General features: G+C 45.2%; 1 protein-coding gene across 1 annotated transcript; it reads left to right on the top strand.

Moving 5' to 3' along the window:
* Nucleotides 1-671: 671 nt before the first annotated feature.
* On the top strand, nt 672-17998 carry CRTAM (cytotoxic and regulatory T cell molecule). The gene is made up of 10 exons (XM_050983459.1): nt 672-680; nt 1042-1225; nt 3939-4091; nt 6732-6863; nt 10761-10931; nt 11581-11673; nt 12130-12399; nt 15003-15179; nt 16832-16915; nt 17541-17998. Exons 1-10 carry the CDS (start codon nt 672-674, stop codon nt 17732-17734), a joined length of 1467 nt encoding a protein of 488 aa, XP_050839416.1. The 3' UTR covers nt 17735-17998.
* Nucleotides 17999-19063: the final 1065 nt, after the last annotated feature.

Below are 19063 nucleotides of genomic sequence, written 5' to 3'. Positions count from 1 at the left end.
AACTCTCACCTCTGCCCCAGCTCCTCTCAGGGACAGGCACAGCCCCAGTGCCCATGGGGAGCTGTGCTGCAGGGAGGCAGGGCTGCTGCTGGAGCTGCCAAAATCAGCTCCAGCAAAATTCCCGACCAAAAAAAAGGTCATTTCTGAGCGATTGAAATTGTTTAGAAAGTGAAAATCTTCCCCAAAAGGTCAGAAAGATTCATTTCCCCAAACTGCAGTGGGAACTGGCAGCCGACAGCTCCGTGGAAAATCAAATCCAAAGACAAAACCAGGAATGGAAACAGAACTCTCCTGCTGCCCATTTACTCAACCCCCAAATGTGAGGATTCTCCAGGGCACAGGTTTTGTCTGGAGAAGGCAATTTATTCAAATTGTCATCAAATATTTTCACAAAGTGCTTGATCTGGCTGGAGAGAAAAAAACCCCACATTTTACTGCCAGCTGTGAAAGGAGCTGGGAGAAGAGAGAGAGAAATCTCATTTATTGACCTCTGCCAGGCCAGGCTTGGGTGGTTTTCTTTTCAAAAGAAGTTTCATTTCTGAGTAAAAAAGGCTCATTTTTAGAGGTGGTGGGAACTCATTCACTGCTCAGCCACACGCTGAGCAAACGGGACACAAAACCAGAGAATGCTTTGGGTTGGGATGGACCTTAAATATTCTTTATTTATAATCATGGAACAAGTGAAAATGGAATGTTTGTGTTTAAATACAGGGAGAGGGTGCAGGAAATGGCTCTGCTGCTGGTCTTTATTCACCAACAATTAAATATTTCTTGGCTAATAAATAAAACTAAAATAATAAAAGAAATAAATAATAAATAAATAAATAAATAAATAATAAAACTAATAAATAAAAATAATTAAATCAGGCGGTGCAGGCAGGTGGAGACCCCAAATTTTTGTCACACATCCCCTGTCCAACGACAATAACTCATTTCTATCCCTACAACCACACTGGCAATGTAGAAATATTAAGAAAAACCATTGCAAAGAAAGGAAAATTGACCCAATTCTCTGTGTCAAATATCCCTGCTTCGCTTGAGGTCACAATTTCCACCTTGTTTTGTGTGGCAGGGGCGTTCCCAGGGGCTGCCAGTGACTCTGTGGCTCTGAAGGAAGGAGAAAATCTAAACCTCAACTGCACCTTCAGCTCCCCCAGCAGCAACAACTTCACCCTGCAGTGGCTGAACCCTCGGAATTTCACCATTTTCCTCAACGCCCAGCAGGGTAAGTGTGACCCCAGAGTGGTGGCACTGCCACCAGGGCTGGGGACACTGAGCTGCCACCCTGGCCAGGGGATGCCCGGAGTGCCAGTGGGGGGGTTCCAGGTGGGTCCAGAACCAGAAACTGGAGCCTTTTGGGGCTACCCAAAACCAGAGGCCAGACAAAATGAAGAGGATAAAACCTGAGAAAAGTCAAGAGAATAAAATCAGAGAGAAATGAAAAGAATAAAACCAGAGAAAAATCAAGAGAATAAAATTAGAGAGAAATGAATAAAACCAGAGAAAAATCAAGAGAATAAAATCAGAGAAAAATCAAGAGAATAAAACCAGAGAAAAATCAAGAGAATAAAATCCAGAGAGAAATCAAGAGAATAAAATCAGAGAGAAATGAAAAGAATAAAACCAGAGAAAAATCAAGAGAATAAAACCAGAGAAAAATGAAGAGAATAAAACCCACTGGTTTTCTGTTTGTTGGAGGGCCTTCAGGGACATTTAGGGCAGACAGGTGTCCTTTGGATTTTTTAGGATTTTCTGAGCCTGCTGATGTTGATATTTTTGTAGAGAACTTTCTCACACACTTTCTGTAAATAACTGATTGTTTTGCATTCTTTTATGGAGGAGGAGAGATTTGATGGGCTGCTGGTTTGTCCAGTGTCACTGGAGAGGTGGCACTGTCACCCTCCAGGCCAGGGTCACTTTTGGGAATCTATAAATGTTGGAGTCAGAAAACAGAGTTCCCTTTTTGCTCTCCACCTGGAGAGCAGCAGTGTGTGCCTGTGTTCTGTCCTGTTCCACACAGGTTTCACACTTTTATAAGTTTGGTCCATTTGCATTTTGGGGGTGAATCTGCCAATTCCAGCTCCAGCTAATGAAGGCATTGACCCCAAGTTTGCTGCCCCAACTCCCTTTTGTTCCCATCTCTGGGCCCTGAGGCAGTGAGGTGTCCTTGGCTGCCAGGCCTGGAGAGGAATTGTTGTGTCTGCCCCAAATGGGGAAGCAGCAGCTCCCACTGAGTGTGGGGTTTGGAGTTCTGCACTAAAGAACTGCAGGTTACAAATAGATGGAAAATAGAAAAGCTGAAATCCTGAGGCACCAACTCCTTCCTTGGGGGGGTTGAGCTGCAGCCCCTTGTGCCAGTGTTCACAGGGGTCTCAGGGTGAGGGAAGAGAGGAGGATCTGACTCCATGGTCAGAAGGCTGATTTATTATTTTATGATCAATATGACATTAAAACTACACTGAAAGAGCAGAAGGAAGGATTCCAGCAGAAGGCTGGCTGAGAATAGCAAAGGAATGAATGACAAAGGTTTGTCTGTGCCCCAGCCAGTCTGGACAGCTGGGCTGGGATTGGCCATTGATCAGAAACAACCCCAGAGACCAATCCCAGCCCCACCTGCTGCACCCACAGCAGCAGAGAAGAATTGTTTGCAGTTTGTTCCTGAGCCCTCTCAGCTCCTCAGGAGGGACAAATCCCAAGGAAAGGATTTTCCATGGCACATGAGGCTGACATCCCTCCCTGGCAGGAGAGAAGAGCTGATCAATCATTTCCTGCTGCAGTGGAGCCCCAGCAGAGGGGCCAGCACAGAGCCCAGCCCTGGCTCTGGGGACAGCAGGGGACATTCCTGGCAGCCCTGGCTCTCTCCACCCACAGGAATTCCGTGCAGTGCATCAGGAGGGGATTTTGGGGAAATAACAGTGATTTTGAAATGTGCTGGCAGAGCTGAAGTTCCCATTTGTGCTTTCCCCCCTCTGATCTCTCCATCCTTCTCTCTCCCCCTCTCGGTCCCAGTGCAGGGTGAGGAGTCCCTTGGCCTCCCCCCTCTGCAGCATCCAGCATTCCTTCTCAAATCCTTGCACTTTTAATTACAACAAGATTGTAATTAAATCAGATTCTCCCCAATTGCTGGGATTTCCTTCCAGCTCACTGTTCTGTCAAAACCTCAGCTTCAAAAAAAAAAAAAAAAAATTAGGATAAAAAGAGAAATTTTGAGGAAGTTTGTTTGAAGTTTTTCAAACAATTATTATGTAACCATTGATTATAGATATGGTTCTCTAAAATTCAAAGAATTCAAACAATTCAAGGAATTCAAACAATTATTATCCCTCTTTCTGTAACTATCCTTTATAGACACGGTTCTCTAAATTCTCTAAATTCAAAGAATTAAAAAAATTCAAAAAATTCAAACAATTCAAACAATTCAAACAATTATTATCCCTCTTTCTGTAACCATCATTTATAGACATGGTTCTCTAAATTCTCTAAATTCAAAGAATTCAAACAATTCAAAAAATTCAAACCATTATTATCCCTCTTTCTGTAACCATTGTTTAGAGATATGTTTCTCTAAAATTCAAAGAAATCAAGCAATTCAAGCAATTCAAAGAATTCAGAAAATTCAAAGAATTAAAAAGATTTTGAGGTCTCTTTCCCCCTGGTGTTGGCACAAACCCCCAGTTTCAGTTCAATTTAAGGGCAAAAAGTTTCATTTTCTGTGCTGCAACTGTAGGAAAAGCTCAGGGACTTGCTGGGCTTGCCCTGGGGGCTCCTGTAAATTGTGCAGCAGGAGGAAAGAATTAAAGATTAGAAAGCCAAGAGAGAGGAAGGAGAGTCGAGGTGCCCTAGGAGATTGAATTGAAAAAACTGAAATTTCAAATAAAAACTCTGCTCGTGCTTGGACTGGCTGAGCTGTACCAACCCTGATTCTCTGTTCCTGGCAGTCCTGAGGGACCAGAGGTACCAACTGCTCCGTTATGCCCAGGGGGAATTATCCATCCAGCTGTCCAACCTGAGCCAGCAGGATGAAGGAACCTACAGGTGCCTGCACTACACCAGGCACGTCCAAACCAAGAGGCAGAAGGTTGAGATTTTGGGTAAGTTCCTCTCTCCTGGGGTTGGTTTTGTTTCCAGAGGGGCAGGACAGAGGCAGCTCCTCAAATCCACACCTGAGTTTGTCCTTATTTTGCTTTTAGCTCAGTCCCCGCCTGTGGCAGGCAGAGAGCAGGCACAGGCTGTCCCAGAAAAACCCTGGGAAGCTGGGGGAAACTTGGAGGGAAAGAACTCAGACAATTCTTATCCCTCTTTCTGTGACCATCATTTAGAGATATGGCTCTCTAAAGTTCAAAGAAATCAAGCAATTCAAAGATTTCAAAAAATTCAATCAATTCAAACCATTCAAACAATTCAAAGATTTCAAAAATTCAAACAATTAAAAGAACTCAAACAATTATTATCCATCTTTCTGTGACCATCATTTATAGACATGGTTCTTTAAAATTCGAAGAATTCAGAAAATTCAAAGAATTTAAACAATTAAAAGAACTCAAACAATTATTATCCCTCTTTCTGTAACCATTGTTTATAGACATGGTTCTCTAGAATTCAAAGAATTCACAAAATTCAAACAATTCAAACCATTCAAACAATTATTATCCCTCTTTCTGTAACCATCATTTATAGATATGGCTCTGTAAAATTCAAAGAATTCAGACAATTCAAAGATTTCAAAAAATTCAATCAATTCAGACAATTCTTATCCCTCTTTCTGTGACCATCATTTATAGACATGGCTCTCTAAAGTTCAAAGAAATCAAGCAATTCAAAGATTTCAAAAAATTCAATCAATTCAACCATTCAACAATTCAAAGATTTCAAAAATTCAAACAATTAAAAGACTCAAACAATATTATCCATCTTTCTGTGACCATCATTTATAGACATGGTTCTTTAAAATTCGAAGAATTCAGAAAATTCATAGAATTTAAACAATTAAAAGAACTCAAACAATTATTATCCCTCTTTCTGTGACCATCATTTATAGATATGGCTCTCTAAAATTCAAACAATTCAAACAATCCAAACAATTCAATCAATTCAAACAATTCAAAGTATTCAAACAATTATTATCTCTCTTTCTGTAACCATTGTTTATAGACATGGTTCTCTAGAATTCAAAGAAATCAAACAACTCAAAGATTTCAAAAAATTCAAACAATTCAAAGAATTCAGACAATTCAAACAATTACTATCTCTCTTTCTCTAACCATCATTTATAGACATGGTTCTCCAAAATTCAAAGAATTCAGAAATACAAAGAATTCAAAGAACTCAAACCATTATTATCCCTCTTTCTGTGACCATCATTATAGATATGGCTCTCTAAAATTCAAACAATTCAAACAATCCAAACAATTCGATCAATTCAAACAATTCAAAGAATTCAAACAATTATTATCTCTTTTTCTATAAACATCATTTATAGATATGGTTCTCTAAAATTCAAAGAATTCAAACAACTCAAAGAATTTAGAAAATTCAAGCAATTCAAACCATTCAAACAATTCAAAGATTTCAAACAATTCAAACAATTCAAACAATTACTGTCTCTCTTTCTGTGACCATTGTTTATAGACATGGTTATCTAAAATTCAAAGAATTCAAACAATTCAAAGATTTAAAAAAATTCAATCAATTCAAAGAACTCAAACAATTCAAAGAACTCAAACAATTATTATCCCTCTTTCTGTAACCATCATCATGGTTCTCTAAAATTCAAAGAATTCAAACAATTCAAGCAATTCCAACAATTCTGATGTCACTTTCTGTAACCATTATTTATAAATATTTTTCTCTAGGGTGTGTTTTGATAGCCACCAACAGTGGGAGAGATTTTCCCTTTGAGACCAATCAGGTCTTAGGCCCACCTTGTTTCTGTAAAATCTGTGGATTTCTAACAATAAGTCTTAGATTTTCCATTATTTCTATAAAAAGTGCAGATTTCTAATAATAAAAACTTAGATTTTAATTGTTTCTATAAGAACTATTGATTTCTAACAGTAAAATCTCAGATTTTCATTGTTTCTATAGGAACTATTGATTTCTAACAATAAAGTCTTAGATTTTCATTGTTTCTATAAAAAATGCAGATTTCTAATAGTAAAGTCAGATTTTCCATTCTTTCTATAAAACTGTAGATTTCAAATAATAAAATCTTAGTTTTTCATTGTTTCTATAAGATCTGTAGATTTCTAACAATAAAATTTTAGATTTTATTTGTTTCTATAATAACTATTGATTTCTAATAATAAAATTTAGATTTTAATTGTTTCTATAGGAACTATTGGTTTCTAACAATAAAATCTCAGATTTTAATTGTTTCTATAGGAACTATAGATTTCTAACAATAAAATCTTAGATTTTAATTGTTTCTATAAGAACAGTAGATTTCTAACAATAAAATTTAGATTTTCATTGTTTCCATAGGAACTATAGATTTCTAACAATAAAATCTTAGTTTTTGATTGTTTCTCTAAGAACTGTAATAATACATTATTTCTAATCATTTAACCATAATTAATAATTTAATAATGAGGTGTCTTTCACACCTCCTGGGCCATGGAGTGGATGCCAGTTATTCCCCAGCTGGGGTCCTGCTCCCCCACCCTGGTCCAATGCTGAGGAAAAGCAAAAGGAGCAGAAAATGCCCCAAACTGACCCAAAATCTCCTGCTGCAGCTGCTCCTTCCCCCCCCGAGCTGGAGCTGTCCCAGGGTGGAGGAAGAGGGGTCCAGCTCTGCTGCCACAGCCAGGGGGGCAGACCCCAGCCCCAGATCTCCTGGCTCCTGGACGGAGGGATTGAGGTGCCAGGTGAGAGCTCAGGGACCCCGGGGCGCTTTGGGGGGGCTCTGGCACTTTGGGGGGCTGGCACTTTGGGGCTCTGGCACTTTGGGGGGACTCTGGCACTTTGGGGGTCTGGCACTTTGGGGGGCTGGCACTTTGGGGGGGCTCTGGCACTTTGGGGGGGCTCTGGCACTTTGGGGCTCTGGCACTTTGGGGGGCTGGCACTTTGGGGGACTCTGGCACTTTGGGGGTCTGGCACTTTGGGGGGGCTCTGGCACTTTGGGGGGGCTCTGGCACTTTGGGGGGGCTCTGGCACTTTGGGGCTCTGGCACGTTGGGGGGGCTCTGGCACTTTGGGGGTCTGGCACTTTGGGGCTCTGGCACTTTGGGGGGCTCTGGCACTTTGGGGCTCTGGCACTTTGGGGGGCTCTGGCACTTTGGGGGGCTCTGGCACTTTGGGGGGCTGGCACTTTGGGGGGGCTCTGGCACTTTGGGGGGGCTCTGGCACTTTGGGGCTCTGGCACGTTGGGGGGGCTCTGGCACTTTGGGGGGGGCTCTGGCACTTTGGGGCTCTGGCACTTTGGGGGGCTCTGGCACTTTCGGGGGGCTCTGGCACTTTGGGGGGCTGGCACTTTGGGGGGCTCTGGCACTTTGGGGGGGGCTCTGGCACTTTGGGGGGCTCTGGCACTTTGGGGGGACTCTGGCACTTTGGGGGGCTCTGGCACTTTGGGAGGGTCTGGCACTTTGGGGCTCTGGCACTTTGGGGGGCTCTGGCACTTTGGGGCTCTGGCACTTTGGGGGGGCTCTGGCACTTTGGGGGGGCTCTGGCACTTTGGGGCTCTGGCACTTTGGGGGGCTCTGGCACTTTGGGGGGGCTCTGGCACTTTGGGGGGCTCTGGCACTTTGGGGGGGCTCTGGCACTTTGGGGGGCTGGCACTTTGGGGCTCTGGCACTTTGGGGGGGCTGGCACTTTGGGGCTCTGGCACTTTGGGGGGCTCTGGCACTTTGGGGGGCTGGCACTTTGGGGGGGCTCTGGCACTTTGGGGGTCTGGCACTTTGGGGGGCTGGCACTTTGGGGGGCTGGCACTTTGGGGGGGCTCTGGCACTTTGGGGCTCTGGCACTTTGGGGATCTGGCACTTTGGGGATCTGGCACTTTGGGGGGGCTCTGGCACTTTGGGGCTCTGGCACTTTGGGGGGGCTCTGGCACTTTGGGGCTCTGGCACTTTGGGGGGCTGGCACTTTGGAGAACTGGCACTTTGGGGGGGCTCTGGCACTTTGGGGCTCTGGCACTTTGGGGGGGCTGGCACTTTGGGGAGGCTCTGGCACTTTGGGAGGCTCTGGCACTTTGGGGCTCTGGAGGGGCTGCAGGGGGAGAGGGCAGCTGGGTCTGACAAGGATGGCTGGAGCCTGGGGCTGGCCTGGGAGCAGCCAGCACAAAATTCCACTGGGGTAAAATAAACCCAAAATCCTGGAACTTCACCTCTGAATTCCACTGGGGTAAAATAAACCCAAATATTGGAACTTCAGCTCTGAATTCCACTGGGGTAAAATAAATTCCAAATCCTGGAATTTCACCTCTGAATTCCATTGGGGTAAAATAAACCCAAAATCCTGGAACTTCAGCTCTGAATTCCACAGGGGTGAAACAAACCCAAAATCCTGGAATTTCAGCACGAAATTCCACTGGGATAAAATGAACCCAAATATTGGAACTTCACCTCTGAATTCCACTGGGGTAAAATAAACCCAAAATCCTGGAACTTCACCTCTGAATTCCACAGGGGTGAAACAAACCCAAGTATTGGAACTTTATCACAAAATTCCACTGGGATAAAATAAAGGCAAAATCCTGGAATTTCATCTCTGAATTCCACTGGGATAAAATGAACCCAAATCATGGAATTTCAGCATTAAATTCCACTGGGATAAAATTAAACCCCAAATCCTGGAACATCAGCACCGAACTCCACTTATTTGGGACAATCCCACTTTTCCCCCTTTATTTGGGATTGAAAACCCCCCAAAATCCTGGAGCCCCAGTTTTCCAATGGCCCAGGAGCCTTTCAGGTGTTTTTAGGCTGCCTGCTGCACCAATAGCTGCCATTCCAGCAGGGCCATAAATAAGATTATTCTACAAATCACTGCCTGATCAGCTCCAGTGCACATCTGCAGCAAAATGGGAGAAAAACACACTCAGGGATGCAAATGTTTTTTCCTTTCACACATCAACAAGCCCTTACTTGTGTTTTGCATCATCAAGAAATTGATTTAAAGCTGAAGCTGTCACCTCCCCTGGCCCAAGGTGGTTTATTTTTAAATAAGAGCTCTAGAAAAAAAGCAGAGATTTGTTTTGTGTTCTGACCCGAGTAGGGATGGAAATTGGAGTTAATAATGAGGATAAATCAGGTTGGCAGAGAAAACCTGGGGGGTTTTCATAGAAAAACAAAAAAAGGTGGAAAAGCAGGTTTTAAATCCTGCCTGTGTTTGGGAGGAGCTGGGCTGGGTGTGAGGGCCTGGGAAATCATAAAAACCTCAATATATCCATGGATTTGGGATTTTATCCCCTGATTTTTTATCTCTGTCTCTCACAGTGGTTTTACCCTGGCTCACCTGGGGCTCCTCATTTGCATGAGGAGATGAGAGACACAAATTTCCCTGTTTAAAATACAAAAATTCATCGCCCTAATCCACTATTTCTCCAATTTCTGGGGTTTTCTCCATTTTTTTGAAGGCTTGGAGTAACTCTCCTTCCTCCCCCTTCAACTCCCAGCTTTAATCACTTCCTGCAAATATTGACACTAATCAGAAAAGAGCTAATAAATCTTAATTAGTGCCAACAGCAGGGGCTGAGCAGCTGCAGTTGCAGAGCTGCTGCTGACAAAGAGGATTCCTGAAATCCTTTTGGAGCTCTTACCTGGCCCTGCTGGGGATGGAGAAGAGGCTGAGAAATGCTGATCTGGGAAGGTGCATCTGGAAATTGGGAATTTCTCTCATTTCAGGGTAACAGAACAAGGGGAGCAGCAAAGCTCTGCCTTAGAAACAGAAATATTGGTGTCCTTCAGGCAAATATTTGAAACAGCTCCCCCTGCACCAGGGCTGGTCAAACACACCGCTGGTTACCTTAAATAGAATTAGAAATAAAGAAAGAAAATTATTAAAGTAATTAATAAATCATTCTAAAATTAAATATAAATAAAATATAATTTGATTTTTCCATATCATCAACATCACCTGGAGGAATCAGTGACTGGGAATCCCATCAGACTCTCCCAAATTCCTTGGGGCAAGCAGGGAATCCTCTCTGCAAATTCCAACAGCTGGGAAAGGGGAAGGGTCAAACCTGTGCTGAGAGCAGGATTTCAGGGTGACAGAAATGCTATTTTATTTAATTAATTTATTTTATTTTATTTATTATTTTTAAATTTTATTTTAATTTTTATTTCATTATTTTGTTTTTTGTTTTATTATTTTTTATTTTATTTATTTTATTTATTTTTATATTCTTTTTAATCTATTTTATTTTTATATTTTATTTTATTTTTTATTTTTTATTTTTTAATATATTTTTATTATTTTATTTTATTTATTATTTATTTTATTTTATTATTTTATTATTTTATTTTTCAATATACTTTTATTTTATTTTATATTTTATTTTATTTGATTATTTATTTATTTTATTTTATTTTTTATTTTTTATATTTTGTATTTTTTTAATATCTTTTATATTTTTTATTTTTATTTTATTTTTTATTTTATTTTATTTTTTCAATCTATTTTATTTTTTATTTTCTTTTATATTTTAATTATTTTATTTATTTTATTTTTAATATATTTTTATTTTATTTTTTAATATATTTTATATTTTATTTTATTTTATTTTATTTTATTTTATTTTATTTTTTTCTCCCCACGGGCATGCAGGTGACACCAGGCACCAGCTGGGAGCTGATGGGAAGTCATGGAGCACCAGGAGCACCCTGAGGATCCTCAGCTACAGCCCCGGAGTGACAGCCAGCTGCATCATCCAGCACCCTGCCCTCGGGCCACGGAGCCTGGTGGCAACTTTCCCCTTCCAGGACCTGCCCAGCTCAGGTTCTGCAGCTCAGCCTCCCCAATTCCACTGCCCCGAGCTGGGGAAATGTCCCAGCCCACCCAGAAGTGCGGGGTCTGCTGTGAAAGGAGGAGCCTGGGGCAGAAAAAGGGGTTGGGGCAGTTCCTGGGGGCAGCAGCCCCTGCCCCGAGCTCCCCAGAGCCAAGTGTTTCATTTGATTGCTCATTGCAGAGCAGCAAAAACATTCTGAGGGCAGGAGAGCTGAGGGGGGATGGAAGGGAGACCCTTGATCAGACAGAAAACCCAATGGACAATCCAGAGTGTGGGGCAGGGCAGGAAATCCAAACAATCCAGGCCATGGAGCAGGGCAGAAAATCCAAACAATCCAGAGTGTGGAGCAGGGCAGAAAATCCAAATAATCCAGAGTGTGGAGCTGGGCAGAAAATCCAAACAATCCAGGGCATGGAGCAGGGCAGAAAACACAAACAATCCAGAGTGTGGAGCAGGGCAGAAAATCCAAACAATCCAGAGTGTGGAGCAGGGCAGAAAATCCAAATAATCCAGGGCATGGAGCAGGGCAGAAAACCCAGACAATGCAGGGCATGGCGCAGGGCAGGGCAGTTTTTCAAGGATCTGCTGGGTGGCAAAGCCTCTTCTGATTTTTGTCATTTTTTGGGGGGGTTTCTTCAGGCTACAAACAAGCAAGCAGACCTTCAGAGGATGCAGAAGTTCCCAGACCTTCAGAGAACCCAGCAGTTTCCAGTTCTTCAGAGAATCCAGCAGGTACCAGCCCCTCTGCATCCCCAGAGAATCCAGAACTCTCCAACCCTTCTGCATCCCCTGGGAATCCAGAACTCTCCAACCCCTCTGCATCCCCAGAGAATCCAGAACTCTCCAACCCCTCTGCATCCCCTGGGAATCCAGAACTCTCCAACCCCTCTGCATCCCCAGAGAATCCAGAACTCTCCAACCCCTCTGCATCCCCAGGGAATCCAGAACTCTCCAACCCCTCTGCATCCCCAGAGAATCCAGAACTCTCCAGCCCCTCTGCATCCCCAGAGAATCCAGAACTCTCCAACCCCTCTGCATCCCCAGGGAATCCAGAACTCTCCAACCCCTCTGCAACCCCCGGGAATCCAGAACTCTCCAACCCTTCTGCAACCCCCGGGAATCCAGAACTCTCCAGCCCCTCTGCATCCCCAAATGATCTGGGAGTTTCAAGCCCTTCTGCATCCCCAGAGAATCCAGAAATTTGCAACCCTTCTGCATCCCCAAAAGATCCAGAAGATTCTGGCCCATCTGCAACCCCAGGGAATCCAGAACTCTCCAGCCCCTCTGCATCTCCAAAAGATCCAGGAATTTCAAGCCCTTCTGCATCTCCAAAAGATCCAGAACTCTCCAGCCCCTCTGCATCCCCAGAGAATCCAGAAGTTTCCAGCCCCTCTGCATGCCCAGGGAATCCAGCAGCTCCCAGCTCAGCACCAGCCCTCACAGATGTCACCTTGCACGGTGAGTTTGGCCTCAGCCCCCTGAGTTTATCCAGGCTGAAATGACAATCACAGAAATGTGGCACCCACACCCCCTCTGAGCAGAGAGGGGCTGGGGACAGCAGAGAGGAAGGAAAACACCAAACCCCGATTGCCGTGGGGCTGGCAGTGCCTGTGCTGTGCCAGGGGCTGGCTGTGCCCGTGCTGTGCCATGGGGCTGGCAGTGCCCGTGCTGTGCCATGGGGCTGGCTGTGCCCGTGCTGTGCCAGGGGCTGGCAGTGCCCGTGCTGTGCCAGGGGCTGGCTGTGCCCGTGCTGTGCCCGTGCTGTGCCCTGTGGCTGGCTGTGCCCTTGCTGTGCCATGGGGCTGGCAGTGCCCGTGCTGTGCCAGGGGCTGGCAGTGCCCGTGCTGTGCCCGTGCTGTGCCAGGGGCTGGCAGTGCCCGTGCTGTGCCAGGGGCTGGCAGTGCCCGTGCTGTGCCATGGGGCTGGCTGTGCCCGTGCTGTGCCAGGGGCTGGCAGTGCCCGTGCTGTGCCCTGTGGCTGGCTGTGCCCGTGCTGTGCCAGGGGCTGGCAGTGCCCGTGCTGTGCCAGGGGCTGGCAGTGCCTGTGCTGTGCCAGGGGCTGGCAGTGCCCGTGCTGTGCCAGGGGCTGGCAGTGCCCGCGCTGTGCCATGGGGCTGGCAGTGCCCGTGCTGTGCCATGGGGCTGGCTGTGCCCGTGCTGTGCCATGGGGCTGGCAGTGCCCGTGCTGTGCCATGGGCTGGCAGTGCCCGTGCTGTGCCAGGGGCTGGCAGTGCCCGTGCTGTGCCATGGGGCTGGCAGTGCCCGTGCTGTGCCATGGGGCTGGCAGTGCCCATGCTGTGCCATGGGGCTGGCAGTGCCCGTGCTGTGCCATGGGGTGGCTGTGCCCGTGCTGTGCCAGGGGCTGGCAGTGCCCGTGCTGTGCCAGGGCTGACTGTGCCCGTGCTGTGCCATGGGGCTGGCGTGCCCGTGCTGTGCCGGTGGCTGGCTGTGCCAGGGGCTGCGTGCCCATGCTGTGCTGGCTGCGTGCCCGTGCTGTGCCAGGGGCTGGCAGTGCCCGTGCTGTGCCAGGGGCTGCTGTGCCCGTGCTGTGCCATGGGCTGGCGTGCCCGTGCTGTGCCAGGGGCTGGCAGTGCCCGTGCTGTGCCAGGGGCTGGCTGTGCCCGTGCTGTGCCATGGGGTGCTGTGCCCGTGCTGTGCCAGGGGCTGGCTGTGCCCGTGCTGTGCCAGGGGCTGGCAGTGCCGTGCTGTGCCATGGGGTGGCAATGCCCGTGCTCTGCCATGGGGCTGGCTGTGCCCGTGCTGTGCCAGGGCAGAATGCACAGTGGAGATGGGTTGGCACAGGGAGGGGTTTGGTTCCCTTGGCTGCCAGGGCCAGGGGTGGGTGGGACTGTCAGGGACAGGAGCAGAGATGAGGGCAGGGCTGGCAGTGGGAGCAACACTGAGTGCAGGGCAGAGTCTGTTTAGATGGAATATACATGGTATAGTGTGATAAAGTAATTAATTAGTAATTAATTAGCCTTCTGCTGATGGAGTCAGGTGCATCGTTCTCTCTCCCCTTTGATTTACAGCACAGAAATGCTGCCGGGCACAGCGTTCCGTGCCCGGTCCCAGAGCAGTGTGGGACACAGAGCGCAGCATTTCCTCCTTTTCCCTGCCAGGATCGCTCTCCTTGGAGGGAGAAGGGCGGGAGCAGGGTGGGAGCCAGGCTGGGATGCTCGGATGGGCTGCGCTAGATGGCACTGTGCAACAACTCTTCACACAGTCACAGAATAATCACCAGGGTGGAACAGACCCCAAAGATCACCCAGTCCAACCCAACCCCAACCCCTCACCCAAACCCTGGCACCCAGTGCCACATCCAGGCTTTGTTAAACACCCCCAGGGATGGGGACTCCACCACCTCCCCGGGCAGAACATTCCAGAACTTTATCCCCTTTCTGTAAAAACCTTTCCCTGCTCTCCAGCCTGTATTTCCCTTGGCCCAGCTGGAGGCTGTGAGCTCTGGGTGTGTCAGTGCTGCCTGGACAAAAAGAGAAATCCAAGCAGTAGCAAAAGAGGAAGATTTGTCTAGAAAATCTCAGAGAACGGAGTGGGGTAACAGGGAGGGAATTCTGGGAAGCACAGCTGGAAAAATCAATTTGTAGCAACCAGTGTAACTGATGAAAAAAATCACTGGAAGGATTTGGAAAGGAAAAAGGAGATATAACTAAAGGAAAGGAAAAGGAAATACATATAAAAAGAAATATATGTAAAAGGAATATATATAAAAGGGAATATATATGTAAAAGGAAATATATATGTAAAAGGAAATATATATGTAAAAGGAAATATATATATAAAGGAAATATATGTAAAAGGAAATATCTATATAAAAGGAAATATATATATGTAAAAGGAAATATGTGTAAAAGGAAACGTGTAAGTATTTCCTTTTATATATAAATGATATAAATAAATAATATATAAAAGGAAAAAGTATACATAACTGCAAAAAGGTCTCTGGGCTCCAGTCAGTTTTCTCTGCAGGACAGAAACTTGATTTTTCAGGAATGTATCACTGGGGTGAATCATTCCTGTTTGAATTCCTGTTTGAATTCCCAGGACATTTAACAGCCCAAAGCTGTGTTACAGAGCAAAACCCCGAATCCAAAGGGCTCCTGAGGAGGGAGAGGAATCTCCTGCTGCCCGTGCTGGTGGCTGCTCTGGTGCTGGTGCTGCTCCTCATCGTGCTGCTGTTCGTGGTGAAGCTGAGGAAAGCTCACGGGGTGTGGAAGAGAGGTGAGGAACAGGGACTGGGGCTCAGGGCCCTCCCTGGCTGCTCAGGCTGGGAGAGCCCCAGGTTGGGACTCCTCTCTCAGGACTTTTGGGAGATGATGGTGTATGAGATGGTGGTGATCTCTCCCAGGCTGGGAAATCCTGGTTTTCTAGCTCAGGACTTTTGGGAGATGATGGTGAACTCTTTCAGGCTGGGAAATCCTGATTTTCTCACTCTTCTCTCAGGATTTTTGGGAGATGGTGATGATCTCTGTCAGGATAGGAAATCCTGGTTTTGTGACTCTTCTCTCAGGACTTTTGGGAGATGATGCTCTATGAGATGATGGTGATCTCTGTCAGGATGGGAAATCCTGGTTTTGTGACTCTTCTCTCAGGACTTTTGGGAGATGATGCTCTATGAGATGATGGTGATCTCTGTCAGGATGGGAAATCCTGGTTTTGTGACTCTACTCTCAGGACTTTTGGGAGATGATGCTCTATGAGATGATGGTGATCTCTGTCAGGCTGAGAAGTCCCCAGTTTATGACTCCTCTCTCAGGATTTTTGGGAGATGGTGGTGATCTCTGTCAGGCTGGGAAATCCTGATTTTGTGACTCCTCTCTCAGGACTTTTGGGAGATGATGGTGTATGAGATGATGGTGATCTCTGTCAGGCTGATGAGATCCCCATTTTCTAGCTCTTCTCTCAGGATTTTTCTGAGATGATGATATATGAGATGATGGTGATCTCTGTCAGGCTGATAAATCCCCATTTTGAGACTCTTCTCTCATTATTTTTCTGAGATGATGGTGATCTCTCTCAGGCTGATTAGATTCCCAATTTGTAAATCTTCTCTCAGGACTTTTGGAAGATGATGGTGATCTCTGTCAGGCTGATAAATCCCCATTTTCTAACCCTTCTCTCAGCATTTTTGTGAGGTGATGGTGATCTCTGTCAGGCTGATGAGATCCCCATTTTGTGACTCTCAGGATTTTTCTGAGGTGATGCTGTATGAGATGATGGTGATCTCTGTCAAGTTGATAAAATCCCCATTTTCTAAGTCTTCTCTCATTATTTTTGGGAGATGATGGTGATCTCTGTCAAGTTGATAAAATCCCATTTTCTCACTCTCAGCATTTTTGGGAGATGATGATGATCCCCAGGCTGATAAATCCCCATTTTCTCACTTTTCTGTCTGGATTTTTGTGAGATGATGGTGATCTTTGTCAGGCTGAGAAATCCTGATTTTCTAACTCTTCTCTCAGCATTTTTGGGAGATGACGGTGATCTCCCTCAGGCTGATAAAATCCCCATTTTCTCACTCTCAGCATTTTTGGGAGATGACGGTGATCTCTGTCAGGCTGATTAGATTCCCAATTTCTAACTCTTCTCTCAGGATTTTTCTGAGTTGATGGTGATCTCCCTCAGGCTGATAAATCCCCATTTTTTAACTCTCCTCTCAGGATTTTTCTGCTCAAGGCAGAGGGTGAGAAGGAATAATGGAAAAGAAATCTCATTCTTGCCATTAATTTTTGTGGGGTTTTTTATTGTTTTATGTATTTATTTAATTAATTCTAAATTAAGTTATAATTTTAATTATTGAATTTAACCTATTTCATTTACTTAAATTTAAAAAATTGAATTATTTCAATTAATTTTGTGGGTTTTTTCCGCAGAAAATGATGCTTCAGAGCAGACCCTGGAGAGTTATAAATCCAGATCTAATGAAGACAGTCCAGGCCATGAGAAGAATGGCCAAGGTAAAAATCTTTAATTAACATATCCTTGTAATTATGTTCTTGTTTTCAATTACAACTAATTCTTGTTCATTTAATTATAATAAATAATTATCATTATAATATTATACATGTTATAGTATTATAATATTAAATTAATATTATAATATTTAAGTATAATATTCTTATTTGGTTAATTAGAATAATTAGCATAACAATTTAAATGTTATTATAATAAATAATTATCAGCATAATGTTATAAATGTTATGGTATTATAATATTAAATTAATATTATAATATTCAAGTATAATAAATAATTCTTATTTGTTTAATTAGAATAATTACCATAATAACGTAAATGTTATAATATTATAATATCCCATTAATATGATAATATTTAATTATAATAAATAATTTTTATTTCATTATAAGAAATAATTCTTGTTTTATTTCATTGCTGCTGGCTGTGACCAGAGCAGGTGGGAGCCATTGATACTAAATACTAGATATCAAATAAATAAATTAATAAATAAATGTTATTAAAGTTGTATTTATTAATAATAAATAATAAATAATGATGAATGATAAATAATAGATAATAAATAACAGATAATGAATGATTAATAATAAATAATTGTTGTGTTTTAGCTGGAAATCCCAAGTCCAACATGCAATATGTAACAGAAGGACACATGGAAGCCCCAGGGAAGATTCTGGAAGCCCCAGAGAAGATTCTGGAAGCCCCAGAGAAGATTCTGGCAGCCCCAGAGGAGAGCCCAGGTGCCCAAAGCAGGGCAATGACCGAGGAGATGTTCCCGAGTGGAAGGGAGACAGACGTGTAACGGGGCAGGGACTGCAGCTCCTGGGCTTTGTGGGGAATTGGGGATTCAGGGATCTGGGTTTGAGGGAGCAGCAGGGACAGGAGCGCCAGCCCAAGGGCACCTGGGGTGGTTTTGTCACCCAGCGGGGCAGGGAGCTGGGGCTGGAGCTGCTGGGAACCTGGCCAGGGTCACCTGGGACCTTCAGAGCACATCAGGAATCTCTGCCATGAACAGCTCCTGGAGACCTGGCCAGGGTCACCTGGGACCTTCAGAGCACATCAGGAACCTCTGCCACCCACAGCTCAGCACCTCAGGTTCCCTGGAGACCTGGCCAGAGTCACCTGGAGCTTTCCAAACATGTCATGAACCTCTGCCATGAACAGCTCAGCAGCTCAGGTGTCCCTGGAAACCTGGCCAGAGTCACTGGGACCTTCAGAGCACATCAGGAACCTCTGCCATGAACAGCTCCTGGAGACCTGGCCAGAGTCACCTGGGACCTTCCAAACATGTCATGAACTTCTGCCTCAAAAAGCTCAGCACCTCAAGGTGCTCCTGGGACCCCAAACCTGAGTCACCTGGGACCTTCAGAAGCATGTCATGAACCTCTGCCATGAACAGCTCAGCACCTCAGGTGTCCCTGGGACCCCAAACCTGAGTCACCTGGGACCTTCAGAACATGTCATGAACCTCTGCCATGAACAGCTCAGCCCCTCAGGTGTCCCTGGAGACCTGGCCAGAGTCACTGGGACCTTCAGAACATGTCATGAACCTCTGCCATGAACAGCTCAGCAGCTCAGGTGTCCCTGGGACCCCAGACCTGAGTCACCTGGGACCTTCAGAACATGGTCATGAACCTCTGCCATGACCAGCTCACCCCCCCAGCAGCAATCAGAGCCCTGGCAGGACACCCAGTCCCAAATTAGAATATTCCTGATGGATTTTGTCACCTCCTCTGTGACCTCAGGTGCTACAAACCAGCTGTGACTTCTCTTTTCTCCCTGGGACCCCAAAGCTGGACTTGAAGCTGGGTTTAACCAGGCTGGGAAGCGGCCTGGTGGCTAAAGGGTTAAAAATAAAACCCAGCAGCACTCCAGCCCAAATTCTTGGATGATTTGATGGTTCTGTGAAGGGGACCAAAAGCTGGAATGAGGGCAGCAGGAGAGCTGGGGCTTCCCCAGGGCTTTACAGGAGCCCTGCCTACTCCAGGAGGGTAAAAGCCAATCCCTAAAATAAAGGAAATGTGAAATACAGCCATTTGTGCCATTGATACAATCCCAGAACGGTGATTTATTTATTTAAATGTGAATTACAGCCATTTGTGCCATTGATACAATCCCAGAACGGTGATTT

This window comes from Serinus canaria, chromosome 24 (assembly GCF_022539315.1).
Source record: "Serinus canaria isolate serCan28SL12 chromosome 24, serCan2020, whole genome shotgun sequence".
NCBI lineage: Eukaryota > Metazoa > Chordata > Aves > Passeriformes > Fringillidae > Serinus > Serinus canaria.
Note: the sequence above shows the minus strand (reverse complement) of the source record. Positions and strands in the feature narration are given on the sequence as shown.

What these genes read in the sequence shown, in the direction of transcription:
- CRTAM (XM_050983459.1), top strand. An exon ending in GCAGAAGGTTGAGATTTTGG is followed by an intron (nt 4,092 to 6,731) that starts GTAAGTTCCTCT and finishes CTCCTGCTGCAG; the next exon opens with CTGCTCCTTCCCCCCCCGAG. An exon ending in CACAGATGTCACCTTGCACG is followed by an intron (nt 12,400 to 15,002) that starts GTGAGTTTGGCC and finishes TTGAATTCCCAG; the next exon opens with GACATTTAACAGCCCAAAGC.